The sequence below is a fragment of the Bubalus kerabau genome, chromosome 20 (assembly GCF_029407905.1).
Source record: "Bubalus kerabau isolate K-KA32 ecotype Philippines breed swamp buffalo chromosome 20, PCC_UOA_SB_1v2, whole genome shotgun sequence".
Taxonomy (NCBI): domain Eukaryota; kingdom Metazoa; phylum Chordata; class Mammalia; order Artiodactyla; family Bovidae; genus Bubalus; species Bubalus kerabau.
The window spans coordinates 22,668,395-22,694,167 of record NC_073643.1 but is presented as its reverse complement, the minus strand read 5'-3'; the positions used below and the strand labels follow the sequence as shown (position 1 = coordinate 22,694,167).

At 43.3% G+C, this 25,773-nt stretch overlaps 1 protein-coding gene and 1 long non-coding RNA gene across 2 annotated transcripts in view; one reads left to right on the top strand and one right to left on the bottom strand.

Annotated features, from left to right (window-relative positions):
- LOC129635521 (uncharacterized) overlaps positions 1–25,773 on the top strand; it is a 410,165-nt gene that overhangs the window by 53,048 nt on the left and 331,344 nt on the right. The window contains exon 4 of the mRNA XM_055558589.1: positions 4,213–4,280. Coding sequence (XP_055414564.1) covers positions 4,213–4,280 — 68 coding nt within the window. The remainder of the gene's footprint in view (positions 1–4,212; positions 4,281–25,773) is intronic.
- On the bottom strand, positions 14,192–16,362 carry LOC129635268 (uncharacterized). The gene is made up of 3 exons (XR_008706195.1): positions 16,197–16,362; positions 14,973–15,058; positions 14,192–14,436 (listed from the first exon to the last, which is right to left on the bottom strand). It is a non-coding gene; the product is annotated as an uncharacterized LOC129635268 (long non-coding RNA).

Sequence of the window (25,773 nt, the reverse complement as noted above, 5' to 3'; positions counted from 1 at the left end):
GGAGGCTTAGAGCAAACCAGCCTTACATTTTACAGCTCCGCTGGGCATCTGTGTACCACAAACCAGGTCATTTATAGTTTTTATGAGCCTAGATAGATTTGGAACACTTTGGTTTGCACTTGAATACAAAATCCACCCCTTTCTTCCAAGAGATGTTGTGAAATACGAGGGAAGAAATCCCTGATATTGTTTGTACTACGGTGGGGATGTAGAACATGATGAATGAGAGTAATAGCTGGTAACCAATATTAGATCATGATGACAAGGAAATTCATTGTTGGGAACTTTCGTATAAAGAACTGATAGTACTATCAATCCATTCTCAGAGTCAGAAAGTTACTTTATGAGAAATGATCCTTTCCACCTAGACTTTGGCTTTTCATGGTACTGCGGTTTGATTTAATGCCTCGCTCTCATTGCCTGTTTTTGTGCAAAATGCTTTTCACTTTTCTAATGCGGGGTCCCTCATTGATGATCATTAATTCAGAGTGCTTGGGCTTCTTGGAGTTTTTTATCAGGCATTGTGATAAATTTTGTACTTGGGTCTTTCTGGGTTATGTGTGTTTGTCTATGAAATTGGCATGAACTTCACAGTGGCTTTTGGCAGTGTGCCTTGGACAGTATATATGTAATAGCTTTAACCTACTCTATCTTTCTGTGACCTCTACTTTCACATTTATTTGCAGGGTTTCATGTGGGATTGGGATAAATCTAATCTGGTGATAGCTAGGGTTTCTGCCTGCCCTGCATTCCTTTTGATTACTTCCAGTAAATTGTACCCTGCTTTTCTTTTGGAAAACCATTGCCAACCCCATGGTGTCATGGTTGTAGTCTCAGTCTTGATCCCCCTGGGAAGGACATGTCATTCTTTTTCATCAGAATACCCGCTTCTCCAGTCATAGTGATCTGGTTTGTGGATAAGCATTTTCATTCATTCATGCACTGTGTGTTAAATGCTGGGTTTTGTTGTGGATAAAACAGTAAGAAAAATAGGGACTTTGAGCTTAGAGAATTTACATTCTAGATGAAGAAGACATCAAACAAACCTGTAAACAGAAATAAAATTAAATGTCAGGTAACCGTTTTAAGTAATGATTTCAGGTAATGGCTTTCCAGGTGGCTCAACAGTAAAGAATCCAACTGCAATGCAGAAGATGCAGGAGTCGTGGGTTTGATCCCTGGGTCAGGAAGATCTCCTGAAGGAGGGCATGGCAACCCACTCCAGTATTCTGGCCTAGGAAATTCCATGGACAGAGGAGCCTCATGGGCTAGAGTCCAGGGGTCACAAAGAGTTGGACACAACTGAGCGCACAGCACACACAGTGGTTTTACTTAAATTGTGTGAGAGGATTGAAGAGTGACTGAAGGTAGGGATGGTGAAGAGCAATTTTAGAAATGGGGTTGGTAGAAGACCATTAGGATGAAGTGATATTTGGTCTGAATGAAGTGATGGAATATCTTATCAGTATCTTAGATAAAAGTGTTTTGGGGTAGAGGGAACTGTAGGTGCAAAAGCCTTGAGGCTGTAGTAAGAAGGACAAATAAGTGAGGGCAAAGTGATAGGGAATGAGGAAGAGAGGGAGGCAGGGGCCAAATTATACAGGAGCTGATGGTCTATTGGGAAGAGCCCCTGGAGAAGGGAAAGGCTACCCACTCCAGTATTCTGGCCTGGAGAATTCCATGGACACAGTCCATGGGATTGCAAAGAGTCGGACACAGCTGAGCAACTTTCACTTTCACTTGACAGTCTATTGAGAAGACATTGATTGGAACTGTGAAGGGAAAGCATGGAGAGTTTTGAATATGGCAGTGATGAAGAAGGGTTAACTAGAATGTTCCCTGACATGTGATATGGATGCTGGAAGAGTGCATTGGGCTTAATGATGTGCTTCTGGTGAATCGGGAAAAGGAAGCACAAGGAGAGCATGCAGCATGGGAGTTTAGGTCATAAAAGGTAGTGTGATGTCCTTGCTCTCTGTTGGGTGACTCCCTCTAAGGGAAGCCCACTGCCATGTTGCCAGGACACTCAAGCAGTCCTACTGTGGTCACCAGCCAGATAACTTTCTGGTGGAAGATAGCGTCACGTTGGTGTTTAGTCATGACGTCATGGCTTACTCCTTGTGGCCCCATGGACTGTAGCCCGCCAGGCTCCTCTGTCCATGGGATTTCCCAGGCAAGAGTACTAGAATTGGTTCACCATTTCCTCCTCTAGGGGATCTTCCCAACCCAGGGATCAAACCCATGTCTCCTGCATTGGCAGGTGGATTCTTTACCACTGAGCCACCAGGGAAGCCAGATAGTGTCACAGGTTCAAGTGCATATGATATCAATGTCTATTCCATTTCAGAATTGGTTTTCATCTCTCTAAAGAGGAATGCTTTGACCACATTGATACAGTCAAGTGCCCAAAGCACTCCAACCTAAAGGTTTATCTTTTGTGAATCAGGACTCTAAGGAAAGGGCAAATATTAATAGCATGTCTTAGGGATGGAAGTCTGCATTTTGGGTAATTTTATTAGATTGGTTGATTGGAAAAAACCTAGAGCTCAATTTAATTTGTAACAAAAATTTAATCAATGAATTGAACCATTTTTAAATAATATGAAGAAATGGGACTGATTTAAATATTTAACATACAGAAGTGCTATTATGGCATATCAAAGAATACCTTGATTGGTTATTAAGCAAATGCAAAAATTTATAATGTGGGAAAAATGTAACGACATGGGGAGAATATGTGAAAGTCTTGCCAAATGAATAAGCCGAAGATAAAATTAGATTGATTCTGTTGATGTAACTTAAATAAAAACCTGCTGCTAAGCCACTTTAGTCGTATCCAATTTTTAGCGACTCTATGGACTATAGCCCGCCAGGCTCCTCTGTCCATGGGATTCTTCAGGCAAGAATACTAGAGTGGGTTGCCGTGCCCTCCAGGAGATCTTCCTGACTCAGGGATCAAACCTGAATCTCTTACGTCCCCTAAATATAAACCTAGATAAGGATATAAAAACTATAATTCAAAGAGGTTATTGATTAGAATAGTAGAATTCTTAGTGTTTAGGTCTCTGTACTTACAATGTCACTCATGGACTTTTAAAATGTTGCATTCCAGTTAGACTTAATTTTCCAGATACGTCCTTATTAGTGGAACACTTGCCTATGATAACCTCAAGTCTAAAGTTCTATGAATACAGTGTGAATTTTGGATTCCTTTCTTAGCTGTACTTTGTATCTTTACTATAAAGCGTCTCCTTTGGGTTGTTATCATTGGGTTAGTTTCCTGAGATTTAGCAACTAGGCTTGGGGTCTAAGCATTTTCTTTCTTGTTTTTCTTTTATAAGATTTATTTATTTATTTTCGGCTTTTCTGAGTCTTTGTTGTTGCCTGTGGACTTTCTCTAATTGCAGTGCACAGGCTTCTCATTGCCGTGGCCTCTCTTATTGCAGAGCATGGGCTCTGGGCACGCAGACTTCAGCGCAGTGCTTAGCTCAGTAGTTGTGGCTTGTGGGCTCTGGAGTGCTGGCTCAGTAGTTGTGGTGCATGGGCCTCACTGCTCCATGGTATGCTGGATCTTCCCAGACCAGGGATTGAACCTGTGTCCCATGCTTTGGCAGGCAGATTCTTTACCACCAGACCATGAGGAAAGCCCTAAATATTTTCTTGTATACAAAATATCATGCTTTAACAGAAAGATTGGGTCCAATATTTGAAGCGTTCTGCTTTAGAGTTTTCTAAATTTTAGTTCGGAGAAGGCAATGGCACCCCACTCCAGTACTCTTGCCTGGAAAATCCCATGGACGGAGGAGCCTGGTGGGCTGCCGTCCGTGGGGTCGCTAAGAGTCAGACACGACTGAGCGACTTCACTTTGACTTTTCACTTTCATGCATTGGAGAAGGAAATGGCAACCCACTCCAGTGTTCTTGGCTGGAGAATCCCAGGGATGGGGGGGCCTGATGGGCTGCCATCTATGGGGTCGCACAGAGTCGGACACGACTGAAGCGACTTAGCAGCAGCAGCAGCAAATTTTAGTTATCCTTTAGATTTTAGCAACAGTCATGAGCCACCTATACTATGACTTACATAATGATATTTTCTTTAAGTCGAGTAACACATTCATATGTTGCTATTGCTCCTCACAACCTCAGGCATTTATTCATTGTGGAAGCTCAGATGATGGACCCAGATGTAACCTCAGGATCCTCTTTATTACAGCGTCTCAAGGACCCCTTTCCAAGCTCCCTTCTCAATACAGCCAAGAGGCTAGATCTCATCAATAAAATGTGAGTGGATGGGGATAAATGAATATTTCTGTCATGTTTAAAGATCTGATATTAAGAGCTTTATGAAATACAAAAGGAGATATTTGATGAAAAGTTAAATATATCTGGGCTGTTTCCAGGTGAGGTCACAGGTTGGCTTTATAGCAAATTCTTGAAAGATCTTCATTTCTTCTCACTCCATTGCACCCTGAGTTAAGGTAGCTGCCTGTATGCAGGGTTTTCTCAGGGCACTTAGGTAATAGAAGTTTATCTGAGAGATATATGGGGTTATTTTTCTCCCCAGGTTTTACTGACTTCCAGTAAGAGGAGAGCTCTTTCTACATTGTTTGCCATTTGACTTTGGTGCTTCCTTTGAGAGCGAAAAATACTTTGCCATTGAGTTTGGCCATATGACTTGGTTTGGTCAACAGAATGTGACATAAGTAGAGCCTTACAGGTGCTTGTGTGGTTTAGTTTGACCTTTTGCATGAGACACACATGTTCCATGAGGCTGGTTCAAGGAGAATAAAGGGACACGTGGAGCTGATTAGAATGCATTCTGCAGCCTGGAGCCAAGCCCAGCCAAGCTCAGCTGAGTCACAGCCTGCCTGCGGGCCCGTGAGTGAGAGATAAATGCTTATTTTTGAGAGCTGGTACATTTAAGGTCTTTTTATTACCCAGCTACATTGCGGCAAACCTGACAGATACACTGAGTACATACAGTTGTCCAGAAAAGTCAGTTTCTCTGCAAGATATGGAGAGTAAAAGTAAAAGAAAGAGCCCTGAAAGAAACTTCCAATTTTCACAGGAATAAAAAGGAAGAAAGTAAGAACTGAAGCATGTGAACAAAAATAATAGAGAATGTATTTGATAAAGAAGAAACCAATATTAATTTCTTACTGGATAAATGAGCATTTGTTAAAAAATTGGAAGTCTTATGTAAGACTTTTTAAATGTGTGTCCCTGGGTCTGGGCTTGGCATATTGTAAGGTTATCTGTGCCAATGTTTTCTCTTCACCAGCCTGAATAGCCAAGGAAAAACTGTGCTTGGGACGGAATATTACCTCTATCTGTTGCTAAGAGGGACCAGCGCTAACTGCTCATGCATTAACTTACTGAAATGCTGTTCTCATTAATACAGAGTTGTTATAAAAAGGGTAGAAGACTTGAAGGCAAAATACGCCACCAACAGAAGAAGGTTCATGTTTGTGATAAGTTTGCATATTGTTTTCTGAATTTCTTTCACTCAAAATTGTGGTCAGTCACAGCCCATCTGTACTATTATTTATATAACCTTTTCCTTTACACTGATTAATAATTTATATTTTGCCTAAATGTAAATTTATTTTCCAGTTACAGAAGGGGAAATCCAGGCCCACTGTTTGTCCTGGAGACAGCTAGCTGTCCCCTGATGGTTAGGTCTGTTTTTCTATGGTGTAGAATTGTTTCGAGGGAATTCCTCGAGCAGGGACCATATATCCCTGCCTCCTTTCTTTGCAGATGTGGCCCAGTGACTGGATCGCACCAACAATGTGTGAGTGGAAGTGAGGTGTCACTTCTGAGCCCTCAGAATTATAAGAAGTATGTGTATATTATATACATGCTTACTCCTTTTCTAGCTGGGCTTGAAGAAACCCCCAAAACTTAGGGGATGGTGAGGCCACAGACAGAAGTAGGCTGTCCTATACACCAGGTATACGAAAGCAGGTCACCGACAGGAGCTTCCTCCACATGCTGTTACCCAAGCCAGCTGTGAACTTCAGTTGTATTGAGGCTTCTGGCAGCTTCAAGCTGATTTTTAACAGCAGCTAGCATCATCAATGTAGTAGGCTTACCGTAAGGTAGCTACAAAAATCAATACTTATTAAAGAAAAGAAAATCACTTTTATACCCACTTCTATCTTGGGTGCCACCCCTGATAAATGAGTCGAGAAATATTCTTACGGTGCTTGGGTGGACAGATAAAATGTCATGTGAGCAATATTTCCTTTCTTGTTCTGAGGCTCTCGCTGCCAGTCGACTGGAATATTCTTTTTTTTTTTTTTCAGTTTAAATGTTCATCACCTGCTGTTGAGACATCGCTGACCTTGAAATGCTACCAAATCATGTCAGCGTTCCATCTGATTCTTGGGAGGACAGCAGTCAAAGCATGAACACTCTATTATTAATAAAAGGGAGAGACTGACAGGTCAAGCGAGGCATGTTACTGCTTGGCGTGCTTTCAGAGTGGCCAGCTATTTAATTGAAAGTGTCCAGCTCTCTCTCATTCCAAAGTGCTTGTGTCTTCCTTTGCCAGGTTGGGGTCACCACTTATGATCCAACATGCTCACCCAGGGGAACCTCTACAAGGAGGCTTCTAGACCTGCCCTGCTGTTTCTTTTCTGTCCTTTTTGTGACTTTCAGAAAGGTACCTTTGGGAAAGAATTAAGGGGAGGGAATTTCTCCGTGTGAAATCTGTGACTTAGTAGTTAGGTTGTGCATGTGTGCATGCTAAGTCACTTCAGTCGTGTCCAGCTCTTTGCCACCCCGTGGACTGTAGCCTGCCAGGCTCCTCTGTCCATGGGGATTCTCCAGGCAAGAATTCTAGAGTGGGTTTCCATGCCCTCCTCTAGGGGATCGTCCCAACCAGGAATCGAACCCACATCTCTTATGTCTCATGCATTGGCAGGTGGGTTCTTGACCACTAGCACCACTGGGAAGCCTGGCAGTTACAGTTAGTCACGTTAATTTCTATAATATGAAAGCCCTTTTGGGTGCTTCTGGTGGGGGCCATCTTTTGCACCTGAATTCAGAGATTGGGCTGCTTCCCCCTCATTGTCCTGTTATACTCTGAGGCCTTGAAGTTCTTCCAGCTGGTGGGAGATCGAGAGTAGAACACTTCTTTCATACTTTCACACTGAGTATTTTTGTAAAACCATCCCTTCCAGCAAATGCAAATAATCAATCATTTTTAGATTATCTTTGAACCCCCCTCCTCTCTACTTCCCTATGTCACTGTGCCAGGATTTCTGGCATAGCCCAAGTTTGGTGGGACCTCTTCCCAGCTGCTCTTTTGTTCCAAAGGCCTCTCCGACTTGTCATTCTCATTACAAAGCTGCTGATGGGCCCCACTGAACTGAGCCTTGGCTGAGTCCCCTAGGACATGGAAAGTACTTACTTATTTTATTAGTGGTGATCAGTGATTTTCTTTAGTTATAGACTGAGAGTGTATCCAGTGTGCATGCGCTTAGCCCAGGGATTGACATACTGCCTCATGCAGATGGCAGGGGGCTGCAGTTTTCTTTGGGCAAGGAACCCAGCACCTGCTTAGAGTGCTGCAGTTGGTGGTTGGGAGTCTACGTGGAATTGGCTATTGGGTGCATGGGGGAGTGTCTCCTGGGAGCTGACCTTCGCAGTGGGCTTCCTTGTATTGAATTCTTCAAAGTTCAAGAGTCTCAGGGTACCCTGGGGAGTGAAGGTCTTGAGTGTATAACAGGTAAGCCCTTTGTTACTGGCTGAGACATTACTGCTGCCAGGCCTCTTATGATGCAGTCACCCTACCTCCTCTGTCCTGTTGTTGTTTAGTCATTAAATCGTGGCAGACTCTTTGTGACACTGTTCCTGGGCTTTCCCTGGCAAGAATACTGGATCTTCTCCAGGGGATCTTCCTGACCCAGGGATCAAACCTGGGTCTTTTGTGTCTCCAACCTTGGTAGGCAGATTCTTCACCACTGCACCACCTCTGTCCTAACATGTACAAAAACAGAATTATCAAGTGTGTTCCATGTCGCTGTCATTGTTTCCTGAATGGTGCTTCTGTGCATTCCTTTCTGCTTTTTTAAAAAAATATTTATTTGGCTGCATTGGCTTGAGTAGTTGTGGTGCCTGGGCTTGGTTGTACCTGTGGTATGTGGGCTCTTAGTTCCCTGAGCAGGGATCGAATCTGTGTCCCTTATATTGCAAGGTGGATTCTTAACCATTGGACTACCAGGTAAGTCCCCCCTTCCTGCTTTATCTGTGATCTCTCCTAGTTTGTGACCTTCTTATTCCATCTACCAGGCAGATGAACAGTTAAGAGCTTGGTTTCCAAAACTACTCAGAGGGTCAAGGCTCAGTCCCACTGCTTGCTGGCATGTTTCGGGGCAAGGTTTTCTTTTTTTAAAATCTGAAACTGAGTTTTCTTTTTTTAAAAAGTGAAAGCAAAATCTATTTTTGGTTGTGCTGGGCCTTTATTACTGTGCAGGCCTTTTTCTAGTTGCAGTGAGTGGGGACTACTCTCTGGTTGAAGTGCGAGGGCTTCCTTCTCATTGCAGTGGTTTCTCTTCTTATAGAGCGTGGGCTCTAGGGTGTGTAGGCTTCAGTAGCTGCAGCTCCTGGGCTCTGTGGCTGTGGCTCCCGACTCGAGAGCACAGGCTCAGTAGTTGTGGGCACAGGCTTAGTTGCCCTGTGGCATGTGGGATCTTCCTTGACTAGGGATTGAATCTGCATCTCCTGCTTGGCTGGCAGATTCTTTGCTGCTGAGCCACCAGGGAAGCCCCCTGAAACTGACTTTTCTTATCTGTGTAATGAAGACGATAATCTCCACCTTAAGTGATGGTTTTCTGGATCAACTGAGTAAATGCAGGTACAGCATGTAGCATAGATCAGGCAGTGACTAAACATAGCTATCATTACTGATCATATCCCTTACAGCTCTCCTGGCCAGGACATCCTTTAGCCAAAATTTCATCTCTCTGCTGTCAGCTCAGGGGATCATAGAGTGTTTGGAATAGTAGCTTTTCCCGAATAAACCCAGAACTTGAAAATTCCTTTTGCAAATGCTTCCTGATTAGGGAACCTAAAGATGATAGTAAAACAAAACAAAACAAAACTTTAGAGAAGGCTAATTATGTGCCAGACTCTTTATGAAGCACTTTGTGTGTGACTCATACATTCTTTACTCCAAGACTCTATGAATGAGGTGTCATGACTTCCCTTTATATGGATGAGAAAAACAAGGCCAGGGTGTTTTAAGTACCTTGTCTAATGTTCTACAGATAGTGGCAGAGCCAGAACGTAAACCTAAGTCTGTCTGACTCCCCAGTATCTGTTCACTGCTGTTGATGCTATTCCTAAAAAGTGGGCAGGACTTATAAACCAGTTCTTGTCGGTCAGTCGCTAAGTCATATCTGATTCTTCGAGACCCCATGGACTGTAGCCCATAAGACTCCTCTGTCTATGGGATTCTCTAGGCAAGAATACCAGAGCTGGTTGCCATTCCCTTCTCTAGGGGATCTTCTTGACCCAGGGATCAAACCCACATCTGTTGCTTAGCAGGCGAATTCTTTACCACTTAGCCCCCTATGAAGCCTCAAATCTTGCAAAAACCATTTCACCTTTTCATCCCCCTGACATGGCATTGACTGTATTAGACAAGAAACCAAAATCATCTCAGGTATTTCAGATTAAGGGGATATAACTCAGGGGATTGGTTACATGGTAATGGAAGGCTGAAAGCAAAAACAGACACTGAAGTAGTGTGGAAGTATTAACTGCAGGAAGCAGTCATCACTAAGGAAAAAAGGATGCTACGGAGCTCTAGGTACTTGTAGGGGAGAGGGTCCTGCAGCGCTGGGTGCCCACACTCAGGGCTTGCCGATGTCTGATACTTGGCTTATTCGGTGGGGACTCCGTGGGGCTGGTACCCTGAATCCTGAGAAGCGCAGAAACTATCTGATGCTGTTGGAATAAGATCAACGTGAACTGAACACAGACAGGAGTGGCTTTCCTGCTCCATAACCTCACTGCAGACCCTAAGTGAAAGCTAGGGAGCAGGGACACCCTGGAGCCAGTTTACAGACACCCAGGGCTTCCCTAATGGCTCAGATGATAAAGAATCTGCCTGCAATGTGGGAGACCTGGGTTCGATCCCTGGGTCTGGAAGATCTTCTGGAGGAGGGCATGGCAACCCACTCCAGTATTCTTGCCTGGAGAATCTCATGGACAGAGGAGCCTGAGGGCTACAGTCCATGGGGTCGCAGAGTGGGACACAACTGAGTGACTGAGCACAAAGGCCATCAGCATAGCAGGATGGAGAGGGTGGGCCCGGGCTGAGAGAAATGGGCCAGTAACAGGCACAAGTGCTGTTTCGCTGGCTAACATGGAGGTCCAGGCGGACATGGGGGTGGACATGCGCCATGTCAGTGGACATGGGCAGCTGCCTGTGAGGAGAATGAACCCGACTGGGGCAGCTGAGGAGAGATTGACTTTTCTCCCTCTGCAAGCTCTGTGCCTCCAGTTTTGATACAATTGGTCTGATTTTAGGGTTTTCCATCAAGTGTGTTCTTTCTGCGTTGGAGGCTCTATGTGGTCTTAAACCAAGAGGCACATCAGCCTGCTGGGTCACTTCCCAGACTAATTAGCTCTATTAAGCCATTTTTCCTTTTAGCTACAGGTAGTCGTCCTGGTATAAGTGGAAGAAACTCCATTGCTGGCCCGGCACCGTGCCTCATTTCCTGGGAGACTTTCTTTCTCTTTGAATTACCCATTTAGTTTTGTGAGCAAATGCTTCAGTGGGGAGGAAGAGCCTGGCAGTGAACAGGGGCGAGGGGAGAGCCTGCAATTTGAAATGCTGAGTGGCAATTTCACCTCGGCCAGGCTTGTCACAGGGCTGATGAATGGTCCTTGGTAGCACGCTTGCCAGTGATGTTAAAATCTCCTTCGGGTCCAAGCCGAATGCTCCTCGCCTCTCGGCATTGAGAGACGGTAGGTGGTGCTGTGGTGTTAAAGGATGATTAAAGGAGAGGAAGAAAAACTGTGATGAAGGAAGAAAAAATGTGATGGAGAAACTGGAGGAGGGGGCAGTGGTTGGAGTGGACTGGCTGAAAGAAGGGTAAGATGAATATGTATCGTCATTCAGTCTCTCTCCAATGCAGGTGAGCCTTTTTCCATTGCAGAGCTGGGGGTTGCATAGGAATATGTGACTTCAGACCCAAACTATGTTGGGCTTTTGCAAATCAAATCGCACACATGTCAGGCAGCAGCCTACTGACTGTATGTGCTGGGTATATGTCTAACAGTAGAAGTTTGGCTGCTTCATTTCCCTCTCTCAGTTTTTTTTTTTCCCCTCCTTACTACTCTCCTACTTTCTCATTTTGCTTTTTTGTTTTAAATTTTATTATTTATTTTGGCTGTTCTGGGTCTTCATTGTGGCACATGGGCTCCTCTTGGCTTTGAGTGGGATGAGTTGTGGTATGTGGGATTTTATTTCCCTGGCAATTGATTGAATCCATATCCCCTGCATGGGAGCACGGAGCCCTATCCACTGCACCACCAGGGATGTCCTTCATATTACTTTTTTGGTCTTCAGTTCAGTTCAGTCATTCAGTCTCAGTCATGTCTGACTTTGCGACCCCATGGACTGCAGCACACCAGGCTTCCCTGTTTATCACCGACTCCCAGAGCTTGCTCACGGAGCATGTCCATTGAGTCCGTGATGCCATCCAACCATCTCATCCTCTGTTGTCCCCTTCTCCTCCTGCCTTCAATCTTTCCCAGCATCAAGGTCTTTTCAAATGAGTACCCTTCCTCTTACCCATTCAGTTCAGTTCAGTAAATTTTGTACCTGTCACTATTTTCTGAGGCATGGTGGGGTATCTGGGGGAATGGAATGGAAAAATAACTTTCTTTTCATAGAAAGGAAATTACCATTGCTTGTGTACCCATTAAGTCTAGGGACTGAGTTAGGCACTTTTATGCTCACTTTATCTTGTTTAACCATTTAATTTAGTCACGTGTATAACTAGTGTTTCTGGAGGCCTTGCTGTATCCTAGAGGGGTGGGGAGGGCATGGCCCCATGGCTTTGGCAATGGAGAGACTAGAGAATTGAAAAGCCACTGCCTTTGTGTATCTTTGTGGCTTTATGGTCTGAATCCTGATGCTTCGACCACATATTTTATGTGGCTTCCTTCAGCATTCTTGCAGTTCTGGAGACTGACTGCCTGGGTTCAAATCCCAACTCTCCTACTTCTTAACTATCAGAAGTTGGGTAAGTTATTTAATTTCTCACTATTTTAGTTTTTTTTTTTTTAACAGGATAAAGTGACATGTATTAATAGGTCCTCCTTCAAAGAATAGTTTTGAAAACCGAGTGAGCTAACCAAAGTTTAGGACAATAACTGGCATGTATTAAATATATGATAAGCTTTAGCTTTCAGATAAACTGTAGCTTTCATTGTCCTCATCACCATCTTCAAAATCATTAATATGCTTACCATATTTAGTAGAGGTATGATGACATCTCGGCTCCTCCCCAGGCCCCCAACTATGCCCCTGAAGTAGGCAGCAAATAGGGATGAGTTTAGGAAAGTCTCGTGGAAAAGGCTGAATTATAGCTGCCTGTGCTCTGAGAAAGTTTGGAGGTGAACTTCTGAACCCAAGAGGGTCATGGACTCTACAGTAGCAGTCCCCAATCTTTCTGGCACCAAGGACCAGTTTTGTGGAAGACAGGTTTTCCACAGACTAGGGTTGGGGAATGGTTATGGGATGATGCAAATGTATTATATTTGTTATGCTGCCTCTCACAGGAGGCAGAGCTCAGGCGATAATGGAGTGATGGGGAGCAGCTGTAAATACAGATGAAGCTTTGCTTGCCAGCCCACTGCTCACCTCCTGCTGTGCGCCCCTGTTCCCATCAGGCCAGGGACTGGTACCCGTCTGTGGCCCGGGGGCTGGGGACTCCTGCTACAGAGATTCAGATGAGACCTATGGTCTTTGTTCCCTGTGAGTTGCACACATGTACATTTTGCAGACAATTTCAGTGGGATCACATAATCCCCAAGGTCAAGCGTGTGTCTTGTGGAGGACATAAACCTCAGGCTTAGGACCCCCACTTTGAGATGACTTCTAGGTTGGATGTTCTCTGTCTAAACACCATGAGACTGTGTACAAGAGGGAGCAGGTGCTGTCAGCGCCCCATCTAGGTCTTAGCTGCCTCACTGGGGTGCCCCTCTCCCAGCTGCTGTGAGTACAGGCTGCTGATGGCTTATCCATGCCCTTCTCATCTGAGATTGTCCTTGAGTTACATGCTCCATACCCCCAAGTCATTGCCACAAAGGGTAGCCCTCAGCGATGACTGACTGATGGAGGCACAGAATATCCTAGTCGCCTTGCCTCTGGGTGGTTCAGACACTGGGATACAGTTTATGCTTCTGAGCTCCTCATGGGATCAGACCGAGACTTTTTATGGAAGCACATTTTTTGCCTAGCTTTGGCTCCTTTCCTGCCCACCTCCTTCACACCCTTATGGGTCTCTCCTGAGAGTGTTCTCTCAGTAAAGAACTTGCGTGAGAGTCCCTGCATCTGAGTTTGTTCACGCTTGTGTGCTAAGTCACTTCTGTCTCCAGGTTCCTCTGTCCATGGGATTCTCCAGGCAAGAATATTGGAGTGGGTTGCCATTTCCTTCTTCAGGGGATCTGCCCAACCCAAGGATTGAACCAGAGTCTCTCATGTCTCCTCATTGGCAGGCAGGTTATTTGCCGCTAGCGCTACCTGGGAAATCCCCGGGGATCTAAGTCTGTTCGCGTTTGGGACCTGAGTTAGAGAGGAATTTGAGACAGCTCTCCAGAAGGTTCAGAGTGAATGCGCTAGATGCGATTTGGCGGGGAGCAGGGGGCAGGGGGGGGCGGCGCAGCTTCTTTCTTCTCTCCATCTCTGCTGCCTCCTTCTTCACTGTCCCTATTGCTATGTGACATCTAGGTTGATTCTAGACGTGTCGGACAGATTTTGGGGGGAGCTTACTAACAGCAAGTGGCATAAGTGGTCACCTTGGAGCCCTCTCACTGCAGACCAGAGGTTTTCTCTTGAGCTGCAGAAAGTCTTTCATGAAGAGAGGATCCTTTAATAAGGCTGCTGAACAGCGATGATTAATGTATTAGAGCTGGGGAGCCCCTACCTTAGCAAGCAGTTTCCTTTGACAGCCAGAGACCGGACGAGGCAGATAAGAGAAAAAGTGCAGAATCATGTTTTGGTGTTTAATTTGGCAGCCCATAGCTCATTTTAATTACTCGGAAATAATTATCTCTGGCACACAGCTGGGTTTGTCTTCGTGTAACTTGTGAGTCATTTTCACGCACTTGAATAAATCAAGCAGGTTGAAAGGAAGGGCTGAAGCCACATGACACATTCAGTGGTAAAGTGCAGAGAGTGACAATTTGGGACCTGAAAAAGAAGACCTGGGACATTGTGTCTTTGTGTCCAAGGCAAAGAGTGCTAGCTATTGAAATTAGAAGCGGGTGAGTCCTGAGGCTATTTTAGGAGCTGAGCTGTCAGAGCTGAGTGAGGGGGGTGGTACTGGGGGATTATGGAAAAGAGGCAGCCACCCAGGAAGGCCCTGAAGTGTGGCTGTCAAGAGCATGGGTTTTGGGGTTGGACAGATAGGACTCTGAATCTTCATTCTACCACTTACTTTTTTTTTTGTTTTTTAGTTATGTTGAAAGATATAATGACTTTGTCTAAGTGTGTTTCCTTATATTATAAAATTAGAAATGTCTTTGGTGCTATATCATCTTCTCTCCATGGGGCTTCTCTCATAAATGCTCATTATCCTGCTGCTGCTCAGGGCTAAGGAGAGAATGGTTGTGGGTCACTGTTTCCCTAGCCATTGCCATGCAGACATTACTAATCAACCACACATAGCTCTATCATCAAGCCTGACCGTGACCTCAGAGTCCTCAAACAGCCTTCCTAGCACCTACCTCCAATCTCCGTGCGTCAGCATGTTCAATGAAATAATGACTTCTGGTTTAAAATCTTCTTCCTCTTCGATGTTTGATATTCTCATCTGTAAAATGAGTTTGAAGGGCGATCACTTTCAAGGCTTTCTAATTTGATAACTCGGTATTTAAAGAGACAGAGAAATGGATCATCAGAGGTTGGATGAGTTTGGCTCCCATGCTTTGCTTAATGCTCTGCAGATAATCACTCAGTTGGTAAAGCCGAGGCTGCTTACAAGAAGGAGGATGAGTAGTCCATGAGATCAGGAGTGAGGATCTATGTTTTTACCTCCAGTCCCCCAGCCCCTCTGGCTTGCTCCTTGCACAACATCCATAACCTAATATACCAGCCCCCATTCAGACCCAAGTGGTCCTACTATGAGGACATGTTCTGGGTGAAGGTTCCCTTCAGAGGGAGGAGCTGCCTCAATTTCAAAGTCTTCCTCTGCCTGGATCCTGCCTGTTCAGTTACTCATTGGCTTCCCTGACTGGCCTTAAAGTCTGTGACCTGTAACTGGCCTGACCCTGACTTTCCATCAGTAAGCCTTGCATTGTTCTTAAAGGTCAATTTAACTTTTCAAAGATACAGTTACGATGCCCTTCATGGTAGTAAAATTAGACAATATAGAAAACCAAAGATACAGTTCACTATTAAAATATAAAATATGTGTATTATCGGTCCAGGCTTCTTCTGTGTATATGTGTATATTTAAGATAATGTTGTATGAGCATATTTCCATGTTTCTAAATATGTTCTACCCTGTTGAAAATGTCATCATCCAGATTGGTTTCTTCTGTTGCTTGCACTTTGCTTTTGTTCAATTCAATGAAACATTCCTTGAGCATCTGTTCTGTGTTGGTGCCCACAGCCTGGTAGGGGTGGACAGACATGAGAGAACTGAAGATGACACACCCTGACAAAGTCTACTAGAGAGGGATTCATAGTGTTACAGGAGCTGAGACTGCCGAGTGCTGAGCCGAGACTAGAAGGAAAGCGGATCGTTCAGAGAGGAAGTCAACCCCAGAACCAGTGAGGATGCATAGGCCCATGAAGAGGTGTGGCCTGCTGAGGTTAGGTTGTGCAGACGGCGTGGGGTGGGAAAGAGAAGCCCACGTTTGGCCCTCAGCTAGCTTCTCTGTCTTGCAGGCTGCTGATAAACATTTGATTAGTGAATCGATATTCCTAGGCCTGACATTGTCTCTTACCTCCTTCTGCATCTTGGCTTCGGTATTAAATTGGAGTAGGGTTGCAGGACCCAGCCAGGTCTGGGGACTCAGATTGCCTGTGTGGCAAATGCCATCAGCATCCTTCTTCAGCCTCACTGAGCCCCCACTGTCGTTCACATGGACCAGTTGGCAGCCTCTGCTTGTATTTGCCTGCAGGCTTCTTGGAGAGTTGGAGTGCACTTTGTCCTTGGCCCCGAGTGCAGCCTTCAACCTGTGACTTACTGGAGTTAGTTTGTGAGTATCTTGGCTTCTTCATCCCTCATGGGTATAACTCGGCGATACTCTGGCTCCAGTGGTTCCTGGAGACATTAAATTCCAATTACTCTACACAGTCACACGCCCTTCATCCTCTGTTTTCGTTTACCTGTCCTGCTCTCTCTCCCCCTGACTGGTGTTTGCTAGGATTCTGTCCCAAATAAGCTCCTTGAACCTAAACCCCATCACAAGGTCTTAAGAAGAGATGGCACTTTGTGATTCAGTGGCTAAGCCAAAGAGGACTGACTGGTCTTTCTGCAATTGTGTCTTAAAATAACCTGAACCAGCACCAAGTTCACGATCTTGAAATATTTCCTTCCAGATTCCTTTTCTAATGGCTCAGCCTGAGCTAAACTAGTATGCATCCCTAGATGGAGTACTGCAAGAATGTTTGGCAAAACTAATACAATTATGTAAAGTTTAAAAATAAAATAAAATTAAAAAAAAAAAAAGAATAATCCTGTTTCCATGCCTCATAAGGTCACACAGATGTCATCAAAAGGTATTTGCTTGGATTTGAAGCAATAGTAAAGCCTCTGTTGGCTTTATTACTGTGTTTTCCAAGCTTTCTTGACTAAAAAAAAGATTCCAGAAGTGAAAATATTCATGTGTAACTACATCTTGGCTGGTTGGCAAAGAGGAACTTGTATTTGATTTCCATAAAGGATGGAAGTTCCAGAAGAATAAAATGGTTCAGCTTTAAAAAAAAAGATTTTAAAATGAAATTTACATCTAAGACATAAAAATTTTTAAGGTAGTTTATTTTTATGTATTTTTCTTGCTTCAGGATGTAGATTTTTAATATCCAGGGCCCAAATGAGGACAGGTTAAAACATGAAGAGTGTTCATTTTGGTCTGGGAAAGGACATGACTAAGCTTTGTAAAATCCTTAGTGTTTACATACTAGAGTTTACATGCTAGAGTGTTTACATCTCTCCTTTAATTCCCTCTAACACTCCCTCAGATAAATAGCAATCTTCCGGTTTGTCAAATGGGAAAAGGAACCCAGAGAGAGCAAGTTTTGAAGCCTAACATGAAACCCTAGTCTGTGTGATCCTGATTCCGAGGTCTGTGGTATGTCTGACTCATCTAAACAGTTTTCTTTTTTTTATACATAATTTTATTTGTTTGTTTATTTATCTTTGGCTCTGCTGGGTCTTCGTTGCTCCTCTGGCTGTTCTCTAGTTGTGGTGAGTGGGACATACTCTCTAGTTGCGGTGCACGGGCTTCTCATTGCAGTGGCATCTCGTGTTGCAGAGCATGGGCCCGAGGGCACATAGGCTCAGTAGTTGTGGTTCCTGGGATCTAAAGCGCAGGCTCAGTGGTTGTGATGCAGGGGCTTAGTTGCTCAGCAGCATGTGGGATCTTCCCAGATCAGGGTTGAATGCATGTCTCCTGCATTGGCAGGTGGATTCTTTACCACCAAGCCAGCAGGGAAGCCCTAAGTAGTTATTCTAAAACATGAATAATGAGTTTTTAGATACATCATCTTCACTGTTTGAATGTGGCATGCTTGGCATAGCAAAGAGACCAAGGTGGATGAACGAGTGCAACTTTTAGTTCAGTTGCTCAGTCATGTCTGACTCTTAGTGACCACATGGACTGCAGCACACCAGAGTTCCCTGTCCATCACCGACTTCCAGAGCTTGCTCAAACTCAGTCTAACCAGTCAGTGCTGCCATCCAACCATCTCATCCTCTGTCATCCCCTTCTCCTCCTGCCCTCAATCCCTCCCAGCATCAGTCTTTTCCAATGAGTCAACTCTTTGTATGAGATGGCCAAAGTACTGGAGTTTCAGCTTCAGCATCATTCCCTCCAAAGAAATCCCAGGGCTGATCTCCTTCAGAATGGACTGGTTGGATCTCCTTGCAGTCCAAGGGACTCTCAAGAGTCTTCTCCAACACCACAGTTCAAAAGCATCAATTCTTCAGCTCTCAGCCTTCTTCACAGTCCAACTCTCACATCCATACATGACCACAGGAAAAACCATAGTCCTGACTAGACGGACCTTTGTTGGCAAAGTAATGTCTCTGCTTTTGAATATGCTATCTAGGTTGGTCATAACTTTCCTTCCAAGGAGTAAGCATCTTTTAATTTCATGGCTGCAGTCACCATCTGCCGTGATTTTGGAGCCCAAAAAAATAAAGTCTGTCATTGTTTCCATTGTTTCCTTATCTATTTGCCGTGAAGTGATAGGACTGGATGCCATGATCTTTGTTTTTTGAACGTTGAGTTTTAAGCCAGATTTTTCACTCTCCTCTTTCACTTTCATCTAGAGGTTCTTTAGTTCTTCTTCACTTTCTGCCTCATGGATTAAAGTAAGACATTTGGATTTTCTTCCAAATAGAAGGAGAAACTCTTGAGCTTTTCCAGAAAGGGAGATGGCCTGATCTGATTTATTTTTAAAAAGACGTATTAGTAAACTCTTAAGTATTGGATAGTTAGTGTTTTAATCTCTGTGTAGGCTGTACTGTCTCAGTTATAAGTACTCAGTTCTGCTGCTGTACCATGGAACTAGCCATGAACAATACTTAAACAAATGGCTATGTTCCCAATTGTTTATACAACCAGGTGGCTGGCTCAGGTGTTAAAAGGTCAAGTTGGCTCCTGGGGGGAGATTATAGGAAGAAAAGGATGAAAGTATGAGACTAATAAGGAAACTATGATAGTAAATCCTGATATAGTTTGGAGGGGAGTGATGAGGGTTTGATGAAGGACCAGATGTGAGAGATGAAGAAAAAGAGGAAATAAGAATGATTCTTGTTTTGGGAAGTTGGGTAACTGGGTGATGGATATCATTTCCTGCGATGATGAACATTGATGGGGGGGGGGGCGCAGGTCCTTTTCTTCTAAATTCAAGTCCAGATCTGTTTAGCGTGGTATGGTTTGTTTTGTCTCAAATGAACAATGCTAACTTTGATGTGAATGAACTTTCAACACAATCACATGGCAGTGTGTTTAAACTGACTTTATGGGAGCTTCAAATGTGAGAACCATCACATCATGCTTTGCATCAAATGTACTTTGGCAGGTGTGACAACCCCCTTTTGTCCCTACCTCACCTGCCAATGGGGAGCCCCTGGAGTGAAGAGATGCCAGTGGTTCAGTGTTGTGGCCCTACAGGGAGTAACGCTCTGCTGTATTTAAACAGATGCTCAGAATATATTAGTAAACATTGAGCTGTTAAATGTTTTATACCTTATTAGAGATCATGTGATGCTGCTTTACGTATAATGGATCTGGGATTTACATTATCTTTGACTTCTGGTATTATGATGCTGGACAAGACTCTTGAGAGTCCCTTGGACTGCAAGGAGATGAGACCTAAAATCCTAAAGGAAATCAACCCTGAATATTTATTGGAAGGACTGATGCTGAAGCTGAAGCTCCAATACTTTGGCCACCTGATGTGAAGAGCCAGCTTGCTGGAAAAGACTCTGATGCTAGGAAAGATTGAAGGCAGAAGGAGAAGGAGATGACAGAGGATGAGATGGTTGGATGGCATCATCGGCTCATTGGACATGAGTTTGAGCAAACACCAGGAGATAGTGACGGACAGGGAAGCCTGGAATGCTGAAGTCCATGAGGTCGTGAAGATTTGGACGTGACTTAGTAACTGAACAACAACAACAACTGGGGTAAATGTAGTTACAGCAGTTCAAAGTAAAATAAAAGTAAATAATTTTGACTACTTTTCTCTCTCCCGATGTGAATTTGTATGTGAATTTGTATATGTGTGTGCATGTGTGCCTGCTAAGCTGACAACAATGCTTCCAGTGGTGCATAGAAATCCTTAGGAAAAAGCTTGCATTCTGAGCTGTGAAATTCCAAACCAGGAACAGTGTGGCTCGGAAACCTTTTCCTCCTGTTTAAAAAACAAAAAATTGGCAGCAAAGTATATATGCTTTAATAATGTCTGGATATCAAGACCCACATATGTATTTTTTAGTATCACAATAAAATTCTGTGAGTTTATAGTAAGATTGTCTTGAGTAGCAGGTAATCCCTTCAGCTCATGATGCCACCAAGATCTTCAGGATGATAATTGTGGCATCCAGTGTTATATATCTTCACACTCAGACCATTGCTGCAGTAGTGATGATCTTTGAAAGATTTAGGGTCCTGAGGGCAACTTAAAATATGACTGAGAGCCTATGAGATGGACTATCTTAGATTTTATTGATAAGGAGACACCATAGAAATCGAGGAATTAATGCTCTGGTCCATTCCTGATGCAGAAAGAAAAGCATCCTTAAGGATTTTCTAAGAAAACTTGCTCAGGTTCCTCTCCAGTGCTTGGTTTCTCCACCATCACGGTAATTGACAAGAACAAAAGGGACAGGAGGAAAATTTCCTGGATCAGCTTTTTCAGGGAGCTTGTCCACACAGTTCTGTTCTTTGTTACTGCAAATTCCCCCTGACAGATTGCTCAGGACCACACATTGCACACCGCAAAGCCTGAAATGCCTAGGTTTTGTATGCCATGGCGTAGGAGGATGCACCGACTTTGCCTTCAACTATTAATTCTGTGGCTTATACCTTAACACAACATGCACTAAAGCTCCTGCTTCCCAGGACTGTAAGTGATCCTAAAACTCTACAAGTATGTTTACCTGACAGATCTATTCTAATATGATTGTTGTTGTTCAGTCATTAAGTCCTGTCTGACTCTTTGTGACCCCATGGACTGCAGCACGCCAGGCTTCCCTGTCCTACATCACCAACTCCTGGGGCTTGCTCAAACTCATGTCCATCGAGTCGGTGATGCCACCCAACCATTTAATCCCCTGTTGTCCCCTTCTCCTCCTGCTTTCAACCTTTCCCAGCATCAAGGTCTTTTCCAGTGAGTTGACTTTTCGCATCAGGTGGCCAAAGTATTGGAGCTTCAGCATCCATCCTTCCAATGAATATGCAGGGTTGATTTCCTTTAGGATTGACTGGCAGCAAAAAGAGCAAAGTACAGACTTCCTGCAGCAAGCTAGAGCTTGGTGAGAGCTGCAGAAGTTTGTGAAATTTGGGTTATTAAACCTTTAAATAATTAACATGAGACTGTTGTATGATGAATATTTTTCTACCTACCAATGTGAAGTTTAGTGAATTGCCTATTTGTAATCATTAGATATTTTAAAAACTGACAGCTCATGTGAGTAGGCTTAAATTTGTTGTGTAATTTCTTTAAGACTTGGACTACTTTTTAAGCATATTTTGGTCCTGGTCACTTCTGTTAATCCCCCAGGTCATGTTACTATCTCATTTTATCCTCCAACTGAAGAGTTCCTTGAGATTTACCTATTAGTGTTTTTCTTCTTGGTCCATCAAAAGAAGGGTAAAATTGATCAGGTTGGTTATCTATTCATGTAAGTTAAATTTTTGTATGTGTGTGGTAAGAACTCTTAACATGAGATCTACCCTCAATAAAATTTTAAGTATACATTAGAGTCTGGATTATAAGTATGATTTTGTACAGCAGAGCTCTAGAACTTTCTCATCTTGCTTTGTTCTTGTTGTTCAGTCACTAAGTAGTGTTAGACTCTTTTGTTTGGACCCCATGAACTGCAGCATTCCTGACTTCCCTGTTCTTCACTGTCTCCTGAAGTTTGCTCAAACTCATGTCCTTTGAGTCAGTGATACTATCTAACCATTTCATCCTCTGCTGTTCTCTTCTTGTTTTGCTTTCCATCTTTCCCAGCATCAGGTTTTCCAATGAGTTGGTTCTGCATATCAGGTGGCCAAAGTTTTGGAGCTTCAGTATCAATCCTTCCAATGAATATTCAGAGTTGATTTCATTTAGGATGGACTGGTTTGATCTCCTTGAAGTCCAAGGGACCCTCAAGAGTTTCTCCAACACCACAGTTCAAAGGCATCAATTCTTTGCTGCTCAGATTTCTTTTTAGTCCAACTCTCACATCCATACATGACTACTGGTAAAACCATAGCTTTAATTAGATGGACCTTTGTTGGCAAAGTAATGTCTCTGCTTTTGAATGTGCTGTCTAGGTTTGTCATAGTTTTTCTTCCGAGAAGCAAGTGTCTTTTAATTTCATGGCTGCAGTCACCATCTGCAGTGATTTTGGAACCCCTCCCCCAAAATAAAGTCTGTCACTGTTTCCATTGTTTCCCCGTCTATTTGCCATGAATTGATAGGACTGGATGCCATGATCTTCGTTTTTTGAATGTTGAGTTTTAAGCCAGCTTTTTTATTCTCCTCTTTCACTTTTATCAAGAGGTTCTTTAGTTCTTCTTCACTTTCTGCCATAAGGGTGGTATCATCTGTGTGTCTGAGGTTATTGATATTTCTCCCTGCAGTCTTGATTCCAGCTAGTGCTTCATCCAGCCCAGCATTTCGCATGATGTACTCTGTATATAAGTTAAATGAACAGAGTGACAATATACAGCCTTGGCATACTCCTTTCCCAGTTTGGAACCAATCTGTTGTTCCAAGTTCGGTTCTGACTCTTGCTTCTTGACCTGCATATAAATTTTTCAGGAGACAGGTAAGGTAGTCTGGTAGTCCCATCTCTTGAAGAATTTTCCACTGTTTGTTGTGATCTACACAGTCAAAGGATTTAGCATAGTCAGTAAAACAGAAGTAGATGTTTTTATGGTATTCTCTTGCTTTTTCGATGATCCAATGGATGTTGGCAATTTGATCTCTGGTTCTTCTGCCTTTTCTAAATCCAGTTTAAACATCTGGAGGTTCACAGTTCATGTACTATTGAAGTCTGGCTTGGAGAATGTTTAGCATTACTTTGCTAGCATGTGAGATGGGCGCAATTGTGTGGTAATTTGAGCATTCTTTGGCATTGTCTTTCTTTGGGATTGGAATGAAAAACTGACCTTTTTCGGTCCTGTGGCCACTGCTGAGTTTTCCCAATTTGCGGGCATATTGAGTGCAGCACTTAAAAAGCATCATCTTTTAGGATTTGAAATAGCTCAACTGGAATTCTATCACCTCCACCAGCTTTGTTCATAGTGATGCCTCCTAAGGCCCACTTGACTTTGCATTCCAGGATGTCTGGCTCTAGGTGAGTGATCACACCATCATGGTTATCTGGATCATGAAGATCTTTCTTGTGTAGTTCTATGTATTCTTACCACCTCTTCTTAATATCTTCTGTTTCTGTTAGGTCCATACCGTTTCTGTCCGTTATTGATAGTCCATCTTTGCATGAAATATTCCCTTTGTATCTCTAATTTTCCTCTATTTCTTTGCACTGATCACCGAGGAAGGCTTTCTTATCTCTCCTTGCTTTTCTTTGGAACTCTGCATTCAAATGGGTATATCCTTCCTTTTCTCCTTTGCCTTTTGCTTCTCTCCTTTTCTCAGCTATTTGTAGTCCTCCTCAGACAACTATTTTGCCTTTTTGCATTTCTTTTTCTTGGGGATGGTCTTGATCACTGCCTCTTGTACAATGTCACAAACCTCTGTCCATAGCTCTTTGTAGAGCTTTTCAAAGCCTTTCATGGACATCCAGTTGCCTGTGCCTCTCTTTTACACTTTTCAGTCAATCTTATTTCCCCTCCCCAACTATTATTACCTCATCAGGCAGATGCTATGTTAAATAATTGCCGGTGGTTTGTGTTTTTTTTTTCTCTCAAATATCATAGAGATAAGGCTGTTTGTACTGGGCAAGCTCTGAGTTTTTGGTCAATTAAAGACAAGTGCTGTTAGTGGGGATTTACAAGGAGTTGGCAGATAAGTCAAATACTGACAGTTTTCCAGGAATCAGGCTTTTAAGGAAACTTCAAACCTGTTTTTTCCTCTTTCAGCGACTACTTGGCTGCTGGTTTTCATGGAGGCCGTAACTATGATGCTGTTGGTTTTCAATGCTGAGATGAAAATGTAGGACATGGGCAAAGGGCAAATTATGAAACCTCAAAGTTCACATTTTTTAAAAAAAACTGAGATTCAGCTACTTTGGGGGAGTATAAATTTACCTTGGATTATTAACAGACTTTGGCTAATTTCTAGAGTCTGAAACTATTGGTTTTGATCATTTTCCCCACTGTTGTCATTGATTTTACCGAGGAGTAGAGTTTTTGAGGTCCTTCCTCAGCCATCCCAATTCTTTCTTACAAAGTTGATTGACCGGATTTGAAGATGGGGTGGGGACAGCATTCTAACAAAAGCAAGTGTACTGGCAAAGGCCTGGTGACAGTGTGCTGGAAATTCTTTTTTGTATTCCGTTTCGACCCTGCTGGCCTTGGTGTTCTTTTGAAGCACAAAGACCAGAAGCCTGGACACTTTTCCCCCCAGACTTCCTTGCTAGCAGGATTCCCAGGTAGATTTCAACAATGACGATTTTAGGTTCCCTGGTGGTCCGGTGGCTAAGACTCCACGTTCCCAAAGCAGGGGCCCTGGGCTCAATCCCTGGTTGGGGGACTAGATCCCACATGCCACAAGTAAGAGTTTACATGGGAAACTAAAAGATCCTGTGTACCAGAAGTAAGACCTGGTGCAGCCAAATAAAAAAAAAATATATAGGTTTCAACAATGAGAGGTGCTGTAAGAGATCTGAAATACAGACGAGAAGGAAAAGCCCCTATTCCCTGGCAGTTACTGTGTACTGCCTGTAAGTCTCATCAGACTACAGATGAGAGTTGGGCCAGCAGATTTCAAATGCTGTCCTGAGAATCACTGATTCTTTGGCTGATACCGCGGTAGGTGGTTTCTTACGATTCTTTCACTTCCTGATTTCTTAAATGTTGGCAGCCATTTCCCTAATCTTTGCTCTCAAGCCTTAAAAGTCTGATTCTAATTCCTTGTGTTAAATATTTTTATGCTTCAAATATTTAGAATGACTTCTGTTTTCTCAAAAAACATTGACAGATACATATTTGAAGAAGCTTAATAAGTTAATGGAAATGAAAGAAAGCCAGTGTGGCTGGAGTTTGTGAATATGAGAAGAGAGATGTCAGTTCAGACTGGAGGGATCAAAATCAAATTATACGTCATCCAGCTGATTTTATAAGTGAGTGAAGTCTGGAAAAGAATCAAGCAAGTTTGAGGGCAAGAGTCCCATCTAAAGAGAACTCAGACTTTTTTCAAATGCAGCAAGAAATCAAAACTTTTATTTCAAATCAGCTCTGTGTAAATATTAGGTATATATTTTATTTTTAAGACAACGTAGTAGCCCAGATCCTATTTCTGTCTGTCTTGTAGGTTGCCAGTTTTGGAACACTGGCAGGTCAGGCAAGATCTTTTAGGATGTTTTCTTTATTTAAAAAATTCCTACCATTCACTCCATCCAAGTCCTTTCAATTTCCCCATTTCCTTTATCTACCACATCAGGCTCCAAAA